General features: G+C 42.7%; 1 protein-coding gene across 1 annotated transcript; it reads right to left on the reverse strand.

Annotated features, from left to right (window-relative positions):
* Positions 1-140: 140 nt before the first annotated feature.
* Positions 141-21,847, reverse strand: rims4 (regulating synaptic membrane exocytosis 4). The gene is made up of 6 exons (XM_062544652.1): positions 21,028-21,847; positions 10,587-10,725; positions 6,232-6,344; positions 5,931-6,032; positions 5,580-5,719; positions 141-3,977 (listed from the first exon to the last, which is right to left on the reverse strand). The coding sequence occupies exons 1-6, from the start codon at positions 21,122-21,124 to the stop codon at positions 3,759-3,761; spliced, it is 810 nt and encodes a 269-aa protein (XP_062400636.1). The 5' UTR covers positions 21,125-21,847; the 3' UTR covers positions 141-3,758.
* Between the last annotated feature and the right edge of the window lie 1,079 nt (positions 21,848-22,926).

Consider the following 22,926-nt stretch of genomic DNA (forward strand, 5'->3'; position numbering starts at 1 on the left):
TGTGTAACCCCGTTCTGAATGGTAATGTCAGCAGTAATGTTTGGTAAAGATGCCGGATTTCCTGTATTCAAGTGTGATGGAGCGCCTTAAAAATACATCAGCATTAGCAGGTAGAGTAAACTCTTTATTGACACCTTAGAACCAAAGGAACAACACATGGAAATTGTGCATTACTGAACAATGACATTGTTTTTGTAATATATATTCATGTTTCAAATATACTGTACATCTACAATATAATAATGATCCAAAAAATTGTATAGTAGTAGTGCATCTTCTAAAAAATAAATCACAGCTTCCAATTCAAAAACATGTTTTTGATTTGAATATCGCATACCTCGGCTTGAGGTTAATGATATGTTCAGTGGCTTGTGACAACAAACAGAAAACAGTGTCTTCCACCTGTAAAGATGTACTCTTAGGACAACATAGTAAATATGACAGTGTACAGCAACGTCATGAGAAGACCAAGAGCAAGGAGCTGAAAGCATGTACTCGACATTTTGACATTTTAAACCACAAAAGGCTTTTTTTAAATCTGCTCCTCCACTGTATTACAATCCTGAATGGTACGGAAAAAAAACCCTGAAAGCAATCAGCTCTTGAGCCCCCATGTTCACGCCCCCAGCGTGTACTGTAGCTGCCTCACAGCTCTAGCTGTTGGCTGCAGCAACTCGAGCTACAGTACTGTAGGTAGAACCGATTGCTTTAGGGTTTTTTTTTTCATCCCGACAGTACTCAGTGACCTTGAGAAAACAGAGATCTATGTGAAAAACCACCAGAATTCTCTTTTAAGGTCATTAACATTGGGTAGTATGCTAGATATTAAGGCTTCGAATTGTGTAATGTATTTTAGTGACAAAGTCTCCATACTATGAATTTTTGAGTCTTTAAATAAATTATCTGCAGATTTCCTTTAAGAGAAACATAGCACTGACTGTAGAAAAACAGTGCAACATCTGAGATATAAAATATAAAATTTTAAATCCATGTCTTTTTTTCCCTAGATGCTTAAAACTCATGGCGTGAACACAATGTTACTGGGCCTACACATTCATCAATGCTGTATCCCACTGGCATAAATTGAGCATTGGTTTTGTGTTCTTTTGTCTTCAAAAATGAGTTAGTGTTTGTGAATTAGTTCACTAATATGGCAATTGAACTGTCTTGGTTCATTCAGAGCTGCAGAAGTGTATAAACAGTGCAGAATACGCCAGTGTTGGCTACTCCTGATCCAATACAAATTAGAGCTAGCAAGTGCTTTACAAACATTTGTCATTCAAAAGTATAAACAAAGAATAACAATACAACACAGAGCTAGTTTGGTGCCTCACTTAGATGCTCTTAATTCATTAACATTCATGTGATTCTGTTCTTACGGCCGCTAGTACTGCCTGCACATAGATGATTTGTGATATTTTCACTGCCTTTATAAATTGACCTTGCGATATCAAAGATTCAAAGCCAAAGATTCACTATCGTCACTCGTTGCAGTAAACAAATGCCTTTATAGTCCTAGCCCTATTACTATTTCAACATTTTGTGACATTTTAATTATTTTCAAAATGTTATGAACAATCAACACATTTTCCCATTTGCTTCAGATGTGTTTGAAATCAAGAAAAATTCTATTTTTCTCAAGATACAATGCAATGCATCTAAAAATGCCTTGTGTGTCTACTCAAGTGAGAGATATTAACATTATTGGGTAAGCACAAAAAGACGCTGGTGTTGCTTGCTAATGACAAAGAATACTATCTGCTATTTTAGCATTTCCTTAATCTTATGGCATTCAGACTCCTCACAGACCAGCCCTGGACCTTTCACACTTCACATGAAGAGGAAATATGGTCCTAGAAAGGACAAACCGACAGAGCCACACAGCCGACGGAGAAGAAAAACGAAGCAAACATCCTTATACAGACAAAGACCATAGCTGACATAATTTCAAAGAGGATTAAGTTTCCTGAAGCTTGTTTTGGACCAGGTCAACTGTAAGCACTTTCAAGCACACTGCTATCCCAAAGACAAACACGACTTCACAGCATTATAATCATAAGTTTGACATTTCCTCTTTGAAGAAGCAGGATATGACACACCTTAATGGATGTGAACAGAACACCACTGCGTGATATTGCTTTTTTCTGTCTTTACATAATAGATGTTTTACTCAAGAGAAAATGTGAATGCAGTAGGGTGTAACTTCACCAAGATCCCTTTGTTCTTGGTACAAAAAAATACTGAATGTTAATCTTAAGCAAGACACCTCACAGTTTCATGATTTCTGTACTAACAAATCTTCAATACTCAAAATGTTTTGTCAAGCCTTAAGGGTGCAGATGTTCACCTGCGTTAGATGGCTCCTTGTTTCCACAAATATGCAAACTGACATGGCAAATAGGTTACTGCTCTTTGACTCATTGACTCTTAACATACAGACATGACTCCTGTTTGACAAACACTACATCAGTATTGCAGTGAACAACTGGGACACTTTTTCTGCTACATATTTTCTCCACAACCTTTGAGAAAAACCATAAAATCTACCACATTTCCATCCGATTCCTGTCATGCGATTTTTAATTAGCTTCAAGCTAAAATATTTACCATGCTGATGCTACAACCTAATGCTAGCTTGCAATGCTACTAAAAGTTCTGCATTTCCCATATAAGAGAAATTATATTCCAACTGATAGCAGCACTTTTGCTCACTAAAAAACCTGGTTAAATGTTATAATGATAAAGTGCCAAATATAACCAACTTATTTGACAATAAATCATTACTCTACATCATATTTAAGGTATGCATTAGTATATATACAGTATATATACTATGTATACCTTATTTTGAGTTTCCTCAGACAAATCGTATTCTATTTATTATGCCAGTCTAAACATCAGTGATGAAGGTTAACACATTCTATAAAGATGTCTGAAGTTTCAGATCCTTAGTAAACCTTCATAAGTGGCAAGTGGCACGTGATACAAAGCAAAGACACTTGCTGGATATTTGGCACAATAAAATGTTGAAAAGTGATGAATTAGAGCAAGAAAAAACAATCTCTACTCCAAGCGTGTATCCACGTGTCAAACCAAACAGACAGTCATGACTTTGAATTTGTCCAGATCATTTCACGCAGCCTACTTTTGTGCAGGAAACGAGAAGTGAGCCTGCTGTTTATAAAAACAAAAACTGGGTATTCATCTGTGTTGGTTGGATGTTCAATAATTCTTGGAGCCCAATTGAACCATGATATTGCACGCATGGTCCCATATGAACAGGATGTCTCATCTGACACAACGGGCCTCATGCTCAGTACTCCTTCCCGACATCGTCCTTCTTTCTGAGCACTTAACATGAGCAAAAGCAGATGACCATTCAACTCCGAGGCTTTGCCTCTTAAACAGCAATAAAAGAAAGAAAGAAAGAATGAGAGAAAGAAAGAACACGACAAGCCTGGATGAGGAACATTATTGTGCTCAAGTCCTACAGCTGTCCTAGGGTCACATGACTTGCCCAAATCACCTTCGCAGTGACTTTTTTCCCCAAATCTTTTTTCCTTCTCCAGACAATGCAAGGTGTTTTTTTTTTTTTGTACTGTAGGTTCACACCCAGGTTCACCCAGAGTTGTGCACTGCGGTGCTGCTTCCTCTGAAGGTGAGACACCCCACAGGCCCGCAAAAGAGGGGTGGGGGTGTGATGGGGGTGCGGGGGAGCGTTGCAGTGAAAAAGCCAGAGTGGGACGCCATCATCACTCTTAGGAGCGGTCACAGCAAGGTCCGACGGTGCTCTCCAGCGAGAGCTGCGACGAGTGGCGAATCAGCGGCGCCATCATCGGGTCCACCATGGAGGAGGTGGGGAACAGCTTGTACCAGCCAATCACCATCGTTGTCAGATCCAGCTCCTCCAACAGGATGCGAGCCACGCCCATGAAACATTTGCGGTCCATTCGGCCATAGTTGCCCCAGACGATAACCTAAAAGATAGTCAGGAGTCACGAAATTAGCCATATACATTTTTGAGTAAAGTCAAGTTAAGTATACCTTTCACAATTTACATTGTTAAAGTGTGTGCGAACGGCATGATTTAAGACATTCCTTATAGATGCTTGTTCACAGTATCATCAAATGATACGCCATCACATTGCACTGTTTTTGCATTGTATCTTTACAAGGCATACTGTATGCATTTATTATATTTAATTCGACTCACAACAGTGGCTGAAGTGATGTTTCTTCATTAAATGAAGTATTCATCTGCTTAGCCTTAGCAAGTGAACATGTTTATTATAAGAAGCAACTGTCCAACAAACTGTACAGAACAGCATGTAAATACAGTCAAACTGATATTTATTAGACACCACACTCTGCCTTATAAGGGTTCTGTCTCTTTTGTATGTTTAGAACTGACCCATTGTCAGTAAGTCATCCTCTCCAGACACATACAGACATAGGTATACACCCTTAGCCCTGAACATTAAAAGAAGGGCTGTGTTTTGTTTAAGTCTGTGCGGTTTCCTTGGGTAGAGACAAATAAATATTCTTCAGAGGAAAAAATACTTTAGATGAATGTTTAGCATTTCCCACATTTTCTCTGACACACACACAAAATAAAGCATTCAACCCATTTCTCTGTTCTCTTGCCAAACTTCCCAGAAGAAGACATTTATCTGGGCAGAATGTTAAAGAGACACGTGGAAAGAAGAACTATTCATTGACAGCACACAAAATTATCCATGGAATTATTATTCAGCTGTTGGTTTGAACGTGACTGTGTTGCTGTCCACTTTGCTTTACCTTTAACCTGAATAATTCGACTGGACTGTAGTTATCCATTACTGATGTCCTCAGACTGTCTATTTATACCCACTCCACGAGTGTTGACACAGATACACAGCCAGCAACTGTGGCTGTGGTATTATTGCCATCAGATCCAATGCTAGCCAAGCACAGCGCCACATTCAGAGTGGTCCATTTTAGTAAAGTCTAGATCAAGTAAATTGAAGTGCTTTTTTTAATAGTTTATTTAATCTTCCACATGAATAGTGACAATGCCATTGTAAATTTCTCTCCAGGCAATAGTAAAGCCAGACTGATATCAGCCTTTCTCTGAAAACAGAATTCTGAATGTCTAAATGTTAGAAACTGCTGACTGCCTTTTTCAAATGATAGAGTTAACTTTATTGCACTGTAGGCTGACTAAATTTAGTCGACCATTTCTTAATGCACCTGCTTGTAATATTGTGGGCAATGGAATCCGGGGATGATTGTACCTTCTGCATGTAAGCAACTAGCAATACTGAGGAGAAAGCAATGGTGCCCTGACATCATTCATAATGGACGCATTTTATGCGTCCATTATTAAAAATGTGTCCAGCCCTTCTCAGACATTCTCTGTGTATAGCAGGTGTATGCTGCAGGTGAGTGGTGAATATTTTCTAGCATGGCAGGTGTATGCTGCAGGTGAGTGGTGAATATTCTCTAGCATGGCAGGTGTATGCTGCAGGTGAGGGGTGAATATTCTCTAGTGTAGGTGGCAGGTGTATGCCGCGCAGGTGAGTGGCGGATATTATTTTTACCTGTACAACCTTTCCCTGGGGGCTCTCGGAGAAGACCAGGACCTGGTTGTAGAGAGGGTCAAGGGACTTCCTCACTGACTTGGTCTTCTTTTTGGCTACACAGACACCATTTTCAAGTAGGTACACTTTTATGTAGGCCGCTGCCAAGAGAAGGAAAAACATATGTTATATAATGAGATGGAAAATTCAGGACATATTATTTAACAGGACATATTACAGTATGTGTGAGATTCACTCCTGGACATGTAAAGTATCCACTGTTAACATTTGTTTCCTCTCTATACAGCATGTGTCCACTTGAATCTCCTATAAAAGTATATTCTACTTGAGTGTCTGCAGGTCATAGGTCACCTGGGGGCCCTTTGGATCCTGGCTTCATGGTCAAGCCTCTGGCCTGAATGATCTCCACCTCCAGCTGCCCGTTCCTCTCCGCCAGCCCTACCTCCACATCCCCTGAAATACACACTCCGAAAATTACTACTGGTTTCCTGATAAATCATTATAGCAAATATCTACATTTACATTTACATTCACACTTACATTCCTTCATTTAACAGACACTTTTATCCAAAGCCACTTAGATATGTCATTTATATTACAAAGGCCAAATATAGTTCCAGATATTACAGATTCATGTTGTCGTTTTGCTCACCCATCGAGGTTGTTGCCAGAGTCTGTCGGCCCACAAACTGGGCAGGACCCATGCCGTCCAGGAAGTCACTGAACTGGTTATCAGAGGCCAGGCACACGCCGGAGTAATTAAGACTGGACGACACAGAGAGAAACAAACACAGGGCATTAGATTCCCACATTAACACCTGCAGGGTGCTACCGTGTCAGCCCCCCTGGCTAATGCGCTTCCAAGCTGGGCTCTTTGTGGCGGTGTTTGGGGACAGCGGCTCACGCGAGCCATCCAAAGCAGGCTCTCAGCCTCCCTCTTTGTGGCGACGTTATCGACAGACGGCACACGCTGACGGGGTTAGGGCTGCATGGCCGCTCCAGCTGCAGGGAGCTCTTATGCAATGCGAGCCGCTTTCAAGCGTAATGATGTCTAACAATGAGGCGGGAGCGTGTGCGTGCTTGTGTGTGTGTGTGTGTGTGTGTGTGTGTGTTTTTGTGGCCCCCTCTGTGCGAGTGATACGGGCCCGACTTGGGCATGTAAAGAGGCCCGCTGGCCCAGGTCCAGCGCTGGAGAGCAGATAAGGCCGCCTGGAGAATGAATTAAGGGAATTAGTGGACATGGGAGTTGTGGCCGCGCGGTGGCGGGGGCCCCGACAGGGAGGAGACGCAGAGCAGCGCGGCGCGGCGAGGCGAGACGCGGGGCAGCGCACAGAGTGACCGTGTGGTGGACCGGACTGGCACCGGCACACACTCTCTCTCTCCACGGCGATGGATGAGACACAAACACACATGGAGGAGAGGCTGACTCAGAGAGAGGGGAAGGTGCAGAGCCTCTCTCTCTCTCTCTCTCTCTCTCTCTCTCTCTCTCTCTCTCTCTCTCTCTCTCTCTCTCTCTCTCTCTCTCTCTCTCTCTCTCTCTCTCTCTCTCTCTCTCTCTCTCTCTCTCTCTCTCCGAGGACATTGGATTCCTCCGTCCCACAGCGCTGTGCTGGTAGGGGGCTGGGTGGGTGGGTGGAGAAGAGGAGGAATACGTGCAGTGTTTCAGCGAGCCTGGAGAACATAACAATGACTGTGTGCAACAAAAACACATCTTTTATTGAAAAATATAAAATAGAATTTGGGATTTGTTGTAATTGATTGATCTGTTTTGGCGTCCTACCCTTGGCAGACACAAAGATGACAGCAGAGCAGTCACAGACAAATAAAGTCTTATGTGAGGATTGACTCGTCTCTCAGTGCTATATAGAGTTTTTGGGTTCGATCTGAAATACAGTGCAGTACAGTTGAATCCAATTGATTGTTTTAAAAATCAACATTGGTGAAATGACCCAAACTCCCTCCCTCTTGTGTATGTGTGTATGTGTGTGTGTGTGTGTGTGTGTGTGTGTGTGTGTTTACTGTATGTGTGCTTGTGAGTGTGTGTGTGTGTGTTTGTGTGTGTCTTGATCTTCTATCCTAGAGGATATTGCTCACCATTGTCTCTCTCTCTCTCTGTGTCTCCTGCATGTGTGCAGGGAGGCTCACTGGAGTGTTGGAGGTGCGTAATTAATTTCCTCTCTGTGTTTCTGACCTCAATTCTTCATCTGCATCGCTCTCTCACCCTCTTTTCCTCTCTCACTCTCTTTCTCTCATCCTCTCTCTCACCCTCTCTCTTTCTTCCTCTCTCTCTCATTCCCTCTCTCTCTCTCTCTCTTTGCTCTCCTCTCCTCGCCGGTCTATTTTTACGGCGCTGCTGGGATGGTCCACACCAGCTGCCACACATTTGGACAGGCAGAGGGTCTCAGGAGAACTCCTCTTCCCCACTCATCTATCTCAGCGCCATCGCTCTCCAGCCGAGCCGCGAGCCTCCTTAGGAGACGCCACACCAAGAGCAATACCCATTAAAGTCTCATTCAGCACTAATGATGGGGGGTGGGGGGAGTGTGTGTGGGGGGGGGGACAAAGGAAGCCAGGCCTGACCTGTGTCATTTCACACCCTGTCGCTATGACACGCACCGTCTGTCCGGCACTATAGGGACGCTAAGTGGCAGGGGAAGACATAGTGATCATTTTGTTACGCGCAGCAGACGCGTGTCCTGAATAACATTGGCGTGAGCGGAAATGAAGGCGGTGATCAGTGGCTTGGGGTTTTTTTTTGCGAAGCCTGAATAAAGGCAGCGGGCGTCTGATTAAAACAAACATTTGCATGTAATCAGCATGCCTCAATACTGCTGCTGTGTCAGGGGCTGAATTTCTAAAGGAAATTCCGGAGCCAAATCCAGAAGCCATGTGTTTTTTTTGTTTGCTTGTTTGTTTCCCTTGCATAGCGAAAAGGCAATGCTCTTCATATCACATTCCAAAGGAAGCAAGAATATATACTGAAAGTGTCTATTTGGAGATGCTTTGAATTTCCCCCAGCTGTCACACAGCCATGTTTGGCTAAGATAAACAACCTTACACAACCCTATGTTTGATAAAATAGCATAAAAGATGAGTGCAACCTATAGCTCGTAGGAGATGTTGCAAAAAGAGATTATTCATAGTATTGTATTAATCTCTGCGCGACCCCCTTTCTCACTGGTATTACTCGCTGGTTTTAAAGCATAGTGGCGTAATACAAACACAGACATACACAAAACGTAATCATGTAAACATGGAAACACATGTGCTCCATCACAAAGGCGCACACACACACACACACACACACACACACACACACTGGCTAAATGCTGCAAATGTAAGAGCAATTGCGAAGCTTTCTACTGGAGAGCAGGAGTAATGGAACGCATTTAGTTTGGCCGCCACTCCAAAAAGAATGTCTATGGGCGGACGCATTTTGTTGTTATGCACTAAAGAGATTCCAGAGATTCAATATAATATGGTAAAATATTCGGCCTGAGCCAAAAGTGTAATCTGCCCCCCTCCCAGTCCCCCTCCCCTCCCCAGCTCCCCATGCAATTCCCAGTAATCCAGCTTCAATGAGGTTGATTTCTCCCCGCTGATGTCACTTGACTGCCAGAGTGACCAAGGCTGTAGGTATTACGCAACACATCTGCATGCAGGTTCTGTGCCACGCTTGGTGCATCTGAATCTGTTTGCAGAGAGCCGTACTGGCTCAGGGCTACCAGTGGCCAGGTCACCCGGGAATACTCCATCTCCTTAGATGGCACGGGTGGAGGGGGCATATCGGGGATATGAAAAGGGTGCAGGTCCCTGAAGAAAACTTTTGAAACAAATGAACAATTTAATTATTTTCATTTTTTCCCCGAATATTCTGAGTTTGTTTTTCTATTTCCTTATAGTGTTATGGCCCAGCATTCTTCGCAAGAGAGTCAAGTAGGCTATCTAAAACTTTGTGAGCTGTAGACTGTACTTTTCACAGTCAGCCATCTGTCTCCACCGCAGCCCCTAGCCGTGTGCTTATAGATTTAAGTCTTGTCCAACTCCAAAGATGCAAGTGTCCTAGCTAGCAGACACCAAAAGAAGATGTCCCTCAGCTTGCATAAAAAAACAGTGCTATGGTTTGAAAGTCTGTTTGTGATGTCTACCCAGATTTGTACAAGTTCCACATTTCTGCATGTCTGCTTTTAATCTCTTTGCCGATATTTGAGCATGCTTGCGTAATCTTTGTTGAATTTGTACTGACTGCACTGCTATGACTCCGACAACATAAAAGGCAACATCATTTTCCCCCATAAGCAACTAGGTCCTAATTTTATCAATGATTAAGTATCTTTTATATATATGAAAAAAATAATTGGTGTTATCTTAAGACAAATCAAGCACGGTTAATGTGAGGTGTGCAGTTGTGTAACACACTGATTTATTTTGACAGGCAGAAAGAGCAACCCCATGCATAACCGTGCTTTAAAATACCACAGTGAGTTTATGTGTCAAGATCTCAAAATGGCAAGGCTTGATCTGACGGTTTGATAAATATACAGTAGGTTGATGCTTTCAGGCTTGAGGTAAAAATACTACTGAATAGAGTAAGTCCTTAGGGCTACAGCAGAAAGACCTGAAAATCACAGAATAGACCTAAAACTCTTTATAAGTCTGAGCACAAAAACAGCCATCATTAGCAACAGCAGGCTTTTCTTACCTCTCTGTACACTATCTACAGATCTGGTGGCATTCTGTTGACAACAACTTGTGGTTAAATTGGGTTGGGCTCAACAGTGCTCAGCCTGGCACCTTAGTGCTTTTACTAAGACACCCAGTGCTCCAGGCAGAGACAGATCAGATCCTAGTAGCCTACTTGTCCACCCCTAACGCAGAAGAAGAAGAGTGTGTGATTTGACCCATAGCCCAAGAGAAGAGTGTGCGATTTGACCCATAGCTCAAGAGAAGAGTGTGCGATTTGACCCATAGCTCAAGAGAAGAGTGTGAAATGGACCGTGGACTCACTTTCCCTCTGATCCGTAGCTGTTCATGCTGTCCTCGATGGACTCATGGCTCGCCTGACGTACAGTCCTGCTTGGCATCTCCACGGCCAGCCCCGTCTCCGTGCTGCGCTGGATCCCCTTTAACCTGCGACCCTCTGGATCTGCAACAACCACACAGAGGTGCCAGAGAGGTGAATAAAGCTGAAAGCAGCATGCGTTGTTTCATACACATCTTAGGCATTGGCAGATTCACGCCTCAAAATGGACAAGAGTGAGCCAACAGATACACTTAGCCATACGCAGTTAGACCCAGCTGCTACACTGAAAAACATGTCTCCACTAAACATCATCAATGCTCATTCATAATGCAGCTGAATATGTGAACTACATTATAGTGAATGCATCTATTCTATCACTTTTCAACTGTAATGACAGTAATGATTATACAACAACCATAGCAATTTGTCATCGGGCAGAATAGAGTCATTGCCACACAATGGCTGCACATTGTTGTTAGTTGTTAAAACTAGGCTGCTTTTCTGTCATCATATAAATAAACAATTGGGGCTAATGAAAATAGCAGATGTGGGTAATTTATCTTCAAGTGACGGGAGTTTGGTGAACAGCTATTGTGTAGGTGTAGGCACAGCTTAACATGACATTTATTTGATCTAGCTCTGCCTTTTGAAGCAAGTACAGCTTTTGATGTTCCCTCCTCTTAAAATGTGTCCCATCAACTCGACAAAGACCACCGTGTAACAGGTAGCACATTCTGTATTCAGCCTCACCAGCTGAACGGCGGCATATTTAGGCTTGTCTCAGATAATTGCCCAGAGTGGCACTCTGTACTTGCGTGAAGGTACATTGCGGAAAAACAGGGGGGAGAAAAGGCTCCCATTTTACATCTTAGATCGGTGGTATGAGGCTCATGACCTAGATTGCCTGCTGCACAATGAACGGCGGTATTTGGCGGCAGGTGGAGCGGCACATACCGCTGGCTACCATGTCAACATGGTGCGGAGGCACACGGGGGAAAGAACATCCTGTATCACGAAAGACCCTCAAAAAGACGCATCGTTGCCATGGGAGACAAACCCCAGCCTAATTCGGAGCATGCCTTTCTCTGAAATATTTCCCTGAGCTGTATGCATGATTAAGGCTGATAATTATTTTTCTTTTCAACCAGGATTATTAACAGATGCCAGGGAAGAATCCTGCTCTTTCAACAGGTGTGATGGCAAAGGAGTAATTTCCATGCATTAAAGAAATACATTTTTATATTTTCATGGTGATGATTACAGATTTAATGAAAGGAGCACAATTAATGTTAGCATGAACTCTGTGAACTCAGAGGATACAAGTAACTGCAAAAGCACTGTCGTTAAAAGGGGCCACACTCATTAGGGGGCCAAGCAGAAAAGCTACAAAGGCATCCAATGTGTCCCTACGTTTTCTCATTATTATTTCAGGTTAACTTTCAGTTAGTCAGTCAGTTCACTGGACGTCCTTGTGAACAGCATTCACCTGGTCATCAGGCATCACATAAAGCAGACAGTTTAGCAATTGTGATTCACGCCAGCACTTAAAGGCAGCAGTGTTGCTGAATGTTTATATTCTCATGTAGCAAGGATTTTCCAAGGATGTTGCATAATAGCATGCACTAGAAAGGCATCATAGACATCTAGCTCGAACCAGATTGATAACTTCTCTAGCCGGTGGTATGTGGACCAGTCAAAAGTAGGCCTCATTAGAGTGCTCCCTGGAGAATGGATAAAAATGAACGCAGCACATTTATTAATGCTGGTTGAATTCATTAATCAAAGTGACAGTCATGAATTTAAAACATAAAAGAGACAGGCGATAAGGTACATTGTCAATATCCTGTTACATTACATCCCGCATCTCCCTGCTTTCACAAATATATGGTAGGCTACATTTGATATTCATGATTAGATGTGTGTCATGAATATATCTGCACTCGATACATTCATCAATCAACTTCTGTTTTATTGCGTCCTAATTTTATAGCACTATTATTCATAGTCTACATATTTGCTTTGTTCAACTGTCAAATTTGAAACTCTTGATGCAATGGACCGGGGGTCTGTTTAAGGCTTTCATACAATCTATTTTTCATATGAATGCATTCTGTGATTAATCCTATCTCTCAGTCAACAAATACATGTGACTGTGACAACATGTCCCTACACACAATTCATTGTACTCATTCATAGCATTTTAAGCCCAAAGACACATTACTTTGTTAAATAAAATGGACCACAGTTTCATGTATGTCACACTACTTTCTGGTTAAAAGGACATGTTAGAAGCAACTGTACAGATAAACTCATTAAAGCTCACATTACCGTGACATTCCAACTCTGTCTGTCAAAAAATAAGAGATAACCAGGACCATAGCACTTGATGACGGTTTCACAATTATTACTGAAAAATAAACATTGAATTATGAGCAACTGTATATTTGCTAATTGACTCAAATGTGGCATGGCTATATTGCCAAGGGTGTTATTGATCCCAAACAGAGTCATCAATTTTCTGTTTAGTCCAGACCATCAACCAGCTATCACCCAGCTCTCCATTGCAGTCACATTAATTACCTATTAACTGTTTGAGTAATCTGCGCAGCTAAACTCATTGATCCATAAGGATGTTGAGAAATGGTATCTGTGAAGCTAACAGGCTGAAAAAAGATTCAGTCATAAACCTCACAACAACCTCCCTACCCAAACAGCCTCAAAGGCATCATCACCATAGATCACCCTGACTTTCCTCTTCTCCTCTGGGTGTAGGCGCAAAGGTGGCGGAGGAAACAGTATTAACGAGCGTCTCCACCATCCGCTCCTCAGGAACACACTGCATCACTCCGCTACTCAACAAACAGATTAGCAGACTCATAATATCAAGGGCCCTAAATGTTTGTTTAGTTCCATCTTCCTTAGGACTGTTTTATTCTCTAATAGTGGCTGCTTTGAGGGTATTGAACTGTATAGTAGCCTACCACCGAGGGGAGTCGAGCACAAGTCCTCTAAGCATCCCCAACCCCCACACCCCCACAGAGTTTTTCCTGAGCATTCTCCATCTGTTTCCCTTTTTTCCTCCCCATCTCTATACAAACCACTCGCGGCAACACCACAAATCACTGCAAATATTTACTCCTGTGGTGACACCATCATTCTGCCCTAAAATGAATTTTGTATGAGTTATTTCTAGGATAAATGACAGGCAAAAAAGGAGCCTGCACAGATCATGTAATAAATGACCATAACGTATCTATAATTGGATATGGGAATGGGGGGGCTTTCTTCACATCTCCAACCTCAGAATGTCTGTGAGAGGTATTAATGAACTGGTGATATTTTGGGATTTTTGGCATTTGTCATACCTGAGATGAACTTAGAATCCTTTAGCCCTGTGCCACTGCCAAAGCTACTCTTTCACCATTACTAAATGATATCTCCGCTTGTTGGGTTCATTTTAAACACTTCACTGAAGTCCTAATTGACATTCTGGCACTGTGGCAAAGCATGAATATTCAATTAAGCAATATTAGCTCATTTCCAAAAGCCCATTGTAGATTTTCACTGATATGAACAGGAGAACCGTGCAGTAAACGAAAGAGACCGAATGAAATAGCTGCAGGGAAAAAAATATTTCTGCACATCATTTTTGACTGATGGCAAATCTTGGCTGATGACTGTGAGCGATGACATTAATATTACCATGTTATGAATGGGACACACACACGTCGTTCAAATGGCAAAATAGAACATACTCTACACATTTTCTGACAAAAAAACATTTGTATTGTCTGATACCATATGACATGCCAGAAAGGATCTATTTACCTAGCTTCAAAGCTGAACACTGGAGAGAGCCAAAAGTACAGTGCAGATGTCAATTGGTAGATACTCTATCATATTTTTCAGCAGTGTGTCGAAAGACCTAATAAGAGAGTGAACACTAAATTACTGCAATTAAGGCAAATTGCATGGCCCTCAGTACACTTCAGAGGGTCTTGCTGAAGTGGTGCAGGACCCTGGAGAACAAGCAGGAGCGTGACTGTTCATTGTGTTAAGCCCTAAGTAGTCCCATTTTCTAAAGCTGATAAGAGCATGTTATGTAAATGCTCAACAACAAAACAAACATCAGTCCTGTTAGTGTGACAGATCATATGAATGAGCTCCTCTATCTCTCTCTCTCTCTCTCTCTCTCTCTCTCCCTTTCGCTCTCTCCCTCTCGCTCTCTTTCTGCCCGTCTTCTTCTTTCTTCTTTTTTACATACACCAAACCAGCAGACACACACCCGCGCGCACACACACGCACGCACGCACACAAGCACACACACACACACATGCACGCACGCACGCACACACGCACGCACACCACATGCTCAATGTCTTGCATGTTTTCTTAAAGGTCAGACAGGATCTTGTTCTGATCAGGGAAAGTGTGTGGACGGCATGTTTGTACATAATGTGCATTATTCATTAGGTTGGTCGCAGAATACCAATATCAAACAGATTAACACTTTGAATATCAAACTACATTTTCTAAACATGTCTTTCAAACACCACACCAAATCTGCAAAACTATACACTCATTCTCAGTGTTTCACACAGTTTTCAATTTCCTAAAACACAATTTGCAAAACACCACGCACAATTTTCTACCTAAGAGGAAGTAACTTGATTTCGTTTTTTCAAACACAACCTATCAGAATGACATACTCTTCACATGTGTAAACACTCATCTGAACACCATCCAATCATTGACTTCTTAGTATAGGCCTATGAATACTCTCTGCATAGGTAAAGACCCATTCAATCTGTAGAGGATTTCCGGTTGAAATTATGAGGATCAATGCAGGAATGAAAATGAATCCTACTTTAGCACCCGTTGACCAAAAAGTCAACTTCATGTAAAACATCAAGTTACCATTAGCTCAATGTTTTTTTAGTGCCTCCAGAAAAGCCTTTGAAACACTTTGTCTGTTTCTGCAGGTACGCTACCCGATTTGGTAAAGTTAGATAGTGTGGTTATAGCCAGAGGGCTGCGAAGTGAATGGAGAAGTGCCGTTCACCCTGTTACGAGTTGATGAACCACTGAAATAATTTTGTACACATTATTTTAAGGTACGACTTAGAGTAACAGTTTACAAAAAGTCAACTTTGTGTAAAACGTCTCTCCTGTGACAGCACATCTCTGTATATCCAGATAGGGATGACACAGTTTGTGTTGTTTCCTTTTTTTTTACATTTTCTACACAATACACAACACAACATAAATTGTTTTTTTTTTAACATATCTCTGTCTTCCAGATAGGGACAACAGATTTGTTTTAAGAGTGAAGTGTTATAATGTGAGGTGAATGTTTTCTTTAAAGATGTGTTTGTGATATTTTGAGTATTCTGTGTGATTTTGCTGGAGATATGAGGCATTTTTCATTTTGTGTCAGCAATTTTGGGTTTTGTAGAGTTTTGAAAGATAAACAGTAGACACACAATTTTGAAAATGTGTGTAAACAGTTGTAATTGTGAACAGTTTGAATGTTTACTTTGGTGTTTCGTTCTTGTATATAAAGTCCTTGCCGTTATACAGTATGTTAGGAGTGTCAGTCTGTGATTACATTTTTATGCAAACCTTTTTTATGTACAAATAATGCTCATGATCCCTGAAGCAAATCTACCTCTAGTTTACAGCAGTGAACAGATAAATGGTGTGGCATTGCAAAGCCCTATTTACATCTTTCTGATTTACATAATACAAAACAAAAAAGCTGCAAGGCAGCTTTCTGTCAGGAAACCATGATGTCTTTAAAAATACATTACAGGATATTATCATGATTTTATTATCCTTTCACATGTGCAGCAGTGAAATTGGGCATGACAAAGCAAGCCTGTGTGGTTCTTTCTCCGTAAAATCGTTGGATGTCAAGAATGCAAAGGATGTACAGAAGTAGCAGCTACCGGTTTCTGGGAATAGAGACACCTTCCTTAGAAATGGATATCAGTGTACTTGAGAACAATGGCCACGAAAATCAGCTCGGTAGCCAGTGGTACTGAGTGACAGACTGATTTCCTGCACGAGGCACTGTGCACAACACGCACAAAAACACAGTATCTCACTTCTCAAGTTGTAGACATTATTGTTTGTTTTAGTGTGTGTGTGTGTGTGTGTGTGTTTGCGTGCATGTGTGTGTGCTGCAGTGTGCATGTGTGTGTGTGTGTGTGTGTGTGTGTGTGTGTGTGTGCCTGCGAGCGTTTGTGTGTATGTGTGTATGTGTCCAAATAAAACAGCCAATACCACCAGCTGGTTCCCTGTTCTCCAAGAGAAAATAGTCACTTTCCCACCTGACTGTAGAGCACGCAAACACAAAGCAGAGTTCATTTACAACCAATCCAGGCGCACGTCACACAAGCGGGCCCCTGGGTGTGCTTCCCCATCACACCCTCTCAAGTTTTAGCGCTCATATTTGCGGAGCAGATGCTCAGGTGAGAAGCAAGTCCTCGCAGCCTTTGTAATGAGTTGAACCTGCGGGGTCAAGCCTGGCCTCATCTGGAGCGGCCCATATAGCTGACAATCAAGTGTAGCCTAAGAGCCACCATGCAGAGAGAACATGGAGATTGGATGGAGTGGGTGTACTTATGTGTGTGTGTGGTGTGTGTGTATGTTTGTGTGTATTTTTGTGTGCGTGTATCTGTGTGTGTGTGTGTGTGTGTGTGTGTGTGTGTGTGTGTGTGTGTGTGTGTGCGAATGTGTGTGTGTGCTTCTCCGCGTGATTGTAAGGAATGGTTGGATCTTTAAATCATGACCCATGTCAATGTTTATGCACATGCTCAGGCTGGAGGACGCTTCAGCACTTAAATCAACCTGCCGGCCATTCACAGTTTAGCTTCTTAATTCATGAGATCCTTACGCAACTGAGACTATGGAGTTGTATAGGTATGAAGTCATTTGCTGTATATTGTCTCCCTCGCTGTGTTATAGTGTTCCGAGCAGAGCAATCAATTCTCTCCGGCCCTGGCAGTGTGGGCGTGCTAATAAGCTTACAGAAGTTCTTAGCCCCCCCCCACACACACACACACACTCTTTTCTTAACAGATCTCAGTTAACAGATCCGCCGCAAGAGGTGTCACAAGGCAAGTAGTTTATGTGGAGTGTAGGCAATCACGGTGTCCAAGCATACCCCAGGAAACTGAGAAGAAATGTGAGACTTGGATCATGGCAAGGGTGCTGTTACGTTATGAGATCAAATCCAGCCAAGTATCTCAAATGGTATTCATTTGTGAAAATGTGAATATTTTATAGTTTTAGAACTTTTAAAGGGAAAAAATCGCCTGAAAGCTTTAATGTCATCATGAATGATTCTAAATGAAATGTCCAAAGTAAATGGCCATAGACCTTTCCAAATGCGTGGATTTATGTCTCATTGCATTATACTGCATGGAGATGTTGTATAACTCATATGAGCAGGTGCTCACCCCGGGAAAAAAATCATCCTTTTTTTCTAAGGCTGACAGATATGACTCAGACATTCTTTAGATGCAAGGCAATGTGATTGATTTCAGGGATCTTGTCTTCTTCCAAGATGGTGGCAAGATTTGTATGTGTGCTACAATAGGCCTACAGATTTTTGCTTTTTGCTTTGATTACTGTAGTAGCAAAAATGTTTTCTTAGAATGTCAAGTACACCAAAAGGATATTAAAATTCCTCAAACTGGTGTTTTAACCCAAACCAAATAATTACAGGCTGACATGAAATGAAAACTGTGGTCCATTACTTGCTACTTCACTGATGCTCAATTGAATTCAAATTCAAATCGTCCTAAAAAAAAAACACGTACAGCGGGACATTTGACATATCACATATTTGATGTGTTCATATGCATTCGGTCCACCATCAGAGGGGCAGACGTTTCTTGTGGGTGAAATTAATTTCTTTCCCCGTGACTTTTCTGGGTCATGTCTCTAACGCGGGCCACCGAGGGACGACGCTTTCTCTCCTCCTCCTTGCACTGCCTGAGACTCCAGCTATTACACTGGTCCGACCTCACAGATTGATTGAACAAAATGTTCAGTCTCCTCTGGATAGAATGACAGGTAATTACTAACTATTCTAGTACCTGCTGATTTATGCAGAACCCCTCCGAAAAAAGGAAAGATATCATGAATACAATATGGGGTTCTCATTCCTTTTGGTCCAAATTCGTCTCTATATTTGTAGAACATCTCCTTTCCTTGAGGACTGATGGATGTTGGTTATATAAGGATGCAGTGACATTTTCATTCATTTCTGAGCCACTGCAGTAGTTTCCAGGAAGTTACTGTGTCTGACAACATAGTCAGTGGAACTCCAACTGTTCAGAATTATCAGGAGTCCCTTCTGCTACTGTGATGGGTTCATTTGTCTTATTTTGTCGGTGTAACATTCACTTTTTATTTACGTGTCCTTCCAATTTTGGTAGTTGTGTTATGACAGTAGTATCATCCTTTTCATAATGTGGATCAGCTATTTCCTGACACAAATGGCAGCAGCTCGCCATTTCCCAATCTCCAACTGTTAGCCTCCTCATAGCTCTGATCCTTTTGGCACACCATGCTGGACAAACAGAGGCCGTCTGGCGACGGGAATATTTGCGTCATCCTCTGATTTTCCGCGCCCCGGCGTGGTAGGGGTCAGGCTGAGACCCGGAGATGCAATCAGGGCTGAATGCCAGAGTACATCTCAACAGGTAATAATCCACACGCTGGCTCTCAGCTGCACTGTGCCTTCTGCCAGCCCTACTGTATAGGCGGAGCTGGCAATATTTATCACCTGCACGTCTGCTGCTCTTTAGGAGTGTGTGTGTGTGTGTGTGTGTGTGTCACCATGCTCTCATATGTACTGTGTGTGTGTGTGTGTGTGTGTGTGTCTGTCACCATACTCTCATATGTACTGGCGTCTTGAGAACGTCTCTCACTAGCCATTAGCCATTTCACACTTTGAATTGAAATGTGATTTAAATGGTGTTCATTTATAATTTTTTTAAACAGGCTAATTAATGAGATTTATGCTAATCATCAGAGCTTGATCAAGAGATAAATGTCAGCTTTGTCAAATGAAAAGCCATTTTGGCATGCATTTAATTCCATGGGCCTTTGCTTTCATTAGTGTGTGTGTGTGTGTGTGTGTGTGTGTTTGTGTGTGTGTGTGTGTGTGTGTGTGTGTGTGTGTGTTTGTGTGTGTGTCTATGCACACGTTTTGGTGTGCACATGTGTTTGCCTCGTGTTGCCTTGGCGTGTTTCTGTGTCAGTCTGACATGTGTCAGCCTGATGCGAAGTGATTCGTACTTAGGTCTGCTGTCTCGGCCCTATCTTTCAACCCTCCTGTGATCAATGCCGCTGCCACTTCTGAGAGTGCAGAGAGTGCAGAGAGATATATACTGGCTTGGCAACTGTCACTCCATTCTACCTGCTCACTGCTCTGGGAACAGAGTCTATACGCATGACGCACACCATGGAGTGGAGGAACGGCTGTAATGATCCCACCACTCAGATGAATGTGGTGCACATGAAAGCATTGTAACATTCAGCGAGTGAATGAGTATGTGTCTGTCTGTGTGTTTGCCTGTAAGTTTGTTTTGTCTGTGTGCATGCGTGTGTATTTGTGTGTGTGCATGGGTGTGTGTGTGTGTGTGTGTGTGTGTGTGTGTGTGTGTGTGTGTGTGTGTGTGTGTGTGTGTGTGTCAGTGTGTGAGTGAGTGAGTGAGTGAGTGTGTGTGTGTGTGTGTGTGTGTGTGTGTGTGTGTGTGTGTGTGTGTGTGTGTGTGTGTGTGTGTGTGTGTGTGTGTGTGTGTGTGTGTGCTGCACATTCATAATGGGACTAGAGGTGCTTATGCATCTTGCCATTAGCACTGAGACTGAGAGGGATAAATGGTTTCATTTTGAGAGCTGAGTCGGTTTAGCCCTTCAGATTAACACACAACCACCCTCTCTTTTTTTCAACGTCAACAGATTGACTGGTTGGTCCTGACTTGTATAAAGGACTTTGCTTTGGAAAGAATACACACAGCTTTTCACTTTAAAAATGGTGCCACTGAACAGTGAACACAATCTCTTCATGGGCATCAATGCATCAATGCAATCACTAATACAGAATGTAAATCTCTCCACGAGAATGAAAACTAAAACAATAGCCTACATATTTTTTCTCTGTCGTTCTCAACAGTAGTCTGCAGAGGTTCAATGCTCACCAGTCGTTGACACATATGCACCCCTGAACTGCAAGGAAGCACATTATCACACCAACTCCACCACAACCCTTCGCAAACTAAATATGTCATGCCCTTGCCATGCTGACAGCCCTTCCGAAAGTTATGCTAGCGGACAGTGACGGGGTCTGGAGTGAGGCGAGGTGGCGGAGACGAACACAGACAGGAGGACAGATTTCCCCCGAGAGCTTACCCGCGTCGTCCTCATCAAAGGAGTTCATGCAGGGGAAGTAGATGGCCAGGGCCTCGAAGGAGGCCGACAGGCTGATGCGGCTCTGCGAGCGCTCCATGTAGAGCCCCGGAGTGGGCGCCGGCTCCGCCGGCTTGGCCAACCTCGCCTGGGCATTCTTCACGCGGAGCACGGCACGCGGCGTCTTGGCAGCCTTTCACGGGCACCGCACCACCGAGAAAACAAACACCGCCGCCGGCCGACCAAAATAAACAAAAACAACAAAACAACCTCAAAATAAAAAACACTGAGAAAGAAAAAAAAAGCTGAAAAAAAACCCTTGATTTCTTGTTATTCCTTGTTTCCAACAGAATTGTCCCCAATGCTGTCTGCTGTGTATTCCCTCTCAGGCGTGGGTAGGTAGGATAAAGTTACCCAGAATGTCTGACTTCTACCAGTCTCTGTTGGGTAAGGTGCGTTTGTAGTCAGATGTTTGCGTTTCTCGCCCGACCGTTTCCTCTTCCCTCTTCTTCTTCTTCTTGAGGTTAGTCCACAGGTCTCTGATCAGGTGGCAAAACTGTCTGGCTGCACAAGCCTGTAAAATATCTGGAGCAAGGAGAGATGACAGTGTGGAAAACAATCACTTGTCAGGTGATGGTGCTGTGCTGTTCTGGAGCATGTCTTCTTGTCGAGAGAGCATGATCTGTTGCTGAAGCTTCATGTACTCCCCTCCTGTGCCCTGAAAGATTCAAGCCGTCAGATATGGAGAGAGGTGGAGAGAGAGAGAGAGAGAGAGAGACAGATGGAGAGAGAGAGAGGGGGAGAGAGAAGGAGAGGGAGACAGGCTCTCACTATCTCAACAGCTAGTGCTTGATTCAGTTCATTCACTGGTGAATCCTTTGTGAAAGCAAAAATAGGAGGAGTCATCGAGAGCTGTTGCTGGGATTCGGTGGCTCCTCCAATCCGACGGCAGCTATGGGAGTCTGGGTGTGTTCGGAGTCCGTAACAACCTCTCAGCTCCATGGCTGAGATTCTGCTCTCTCTCTCTCTCTCTCTCTCTCTCTCTCTCTCTCTCTCTCTCTCTCTCTCTCTTTCTCTCTCTCTCTCTCTGTCTCTCTCACTCACCTTGTGCACATTTTTCTTCCTATTTCACCACTCGTCTCTCTTTCATGTGACTGCTAAACAATGCCAGAATAAGTAGGAGGGTGTAACATCAGCAATCTTATGATAAGAGCTGATTTTCAAGCATTTCCTCGGTCACACTCCCAGAATACATTACAGCTGTTCTGATAGCATCTGTCTCAGCAACAGTTGGCATAGGTAAGGATGTGGAAAAAGGTGAAAAGACATTGCAGCTCCATCCTGTAAATTACAGTATTACTGTATTAAATGTATTAAAAAATATGTTTGGAGGGGCTATATTGTAAAGGTCTCTCTTTGTATTTGGGCAATCTATTCATCACATTTCATCAGTAAGAGAAAAAAAGCATTGCAAAGGTTTGTAATCAATTAGGTGGAAATGATCGTAGTGCTTTTTGGGGGTTCACAAATCAGCATGATCCTCCCCAACACAGCATGAGAAGCAGGAGCAGATCACAACCAATATTATACGTCCTGCTCAATTAGGATAAACATCAACATTCATACGCCACATTTGGTCCAGACATATCTGTGCAATTAAGAGGACTGCTAGATATCTTTATACAGAAAACTGTCTGTTTAGATCTCCAATATTTTTTTTGTAAACAATAAACAATAATCAGAAAATAATTAAATCTATGGTGCATCAGACCATTTCCCAAAATGTAAAGTATGTAGAATGTGACTGTGAGCAAGCTAATTGTTTTGACAGGTACTCGTCCACTTTCCCGTGTTACACTCACTGTGTCATGCCTCCATCCCAACGCAGTGACCTTTCGTTAT

The sequence above is a fragment of the Sardina pilchardus genome, chromosome 9 (assembly GCF_963854185.1).
Source record: "Sardina pilchardus chromosome 9, fSarPil1.1, whole genome shotgun sequence".
Taxonomy (NCBI): domain Eukaryota; kingdom Metazoa; phylum Chordata; class Actinopteri; order Clupeiformes; family Clupeidae; genus Sardina; species Sardina pilchardus.

What these genes read in the sequence shown, in the direction of transcription:
- rims4 (XM_062544652.1), bottom strand. Translation starts at nt 21,124, where the DNA reads ATGGAGCGCTCGCAGAGCCGCATCAGCCTGTCGGCCTCCTTCGAGGCC. An exon ending in AGCTACGGATCAGAGGGAAA is followed by an intron (nt 6,345 to 10,586) that starts GTGAGTCCACGG and finishes TGTGTCGTCCAG; the next exon opens with TCTTAATTACTCCGGCGTGT. An exon ending in AGGATCCAAAGGGCCCCCAG is followed by an intron (nt 5,720 to 5,930) that starts GTGACCTATGAC and finishes TTCTCTTGGCAG; the next exon opens with CGGCCTACATAAAAGTGTAC.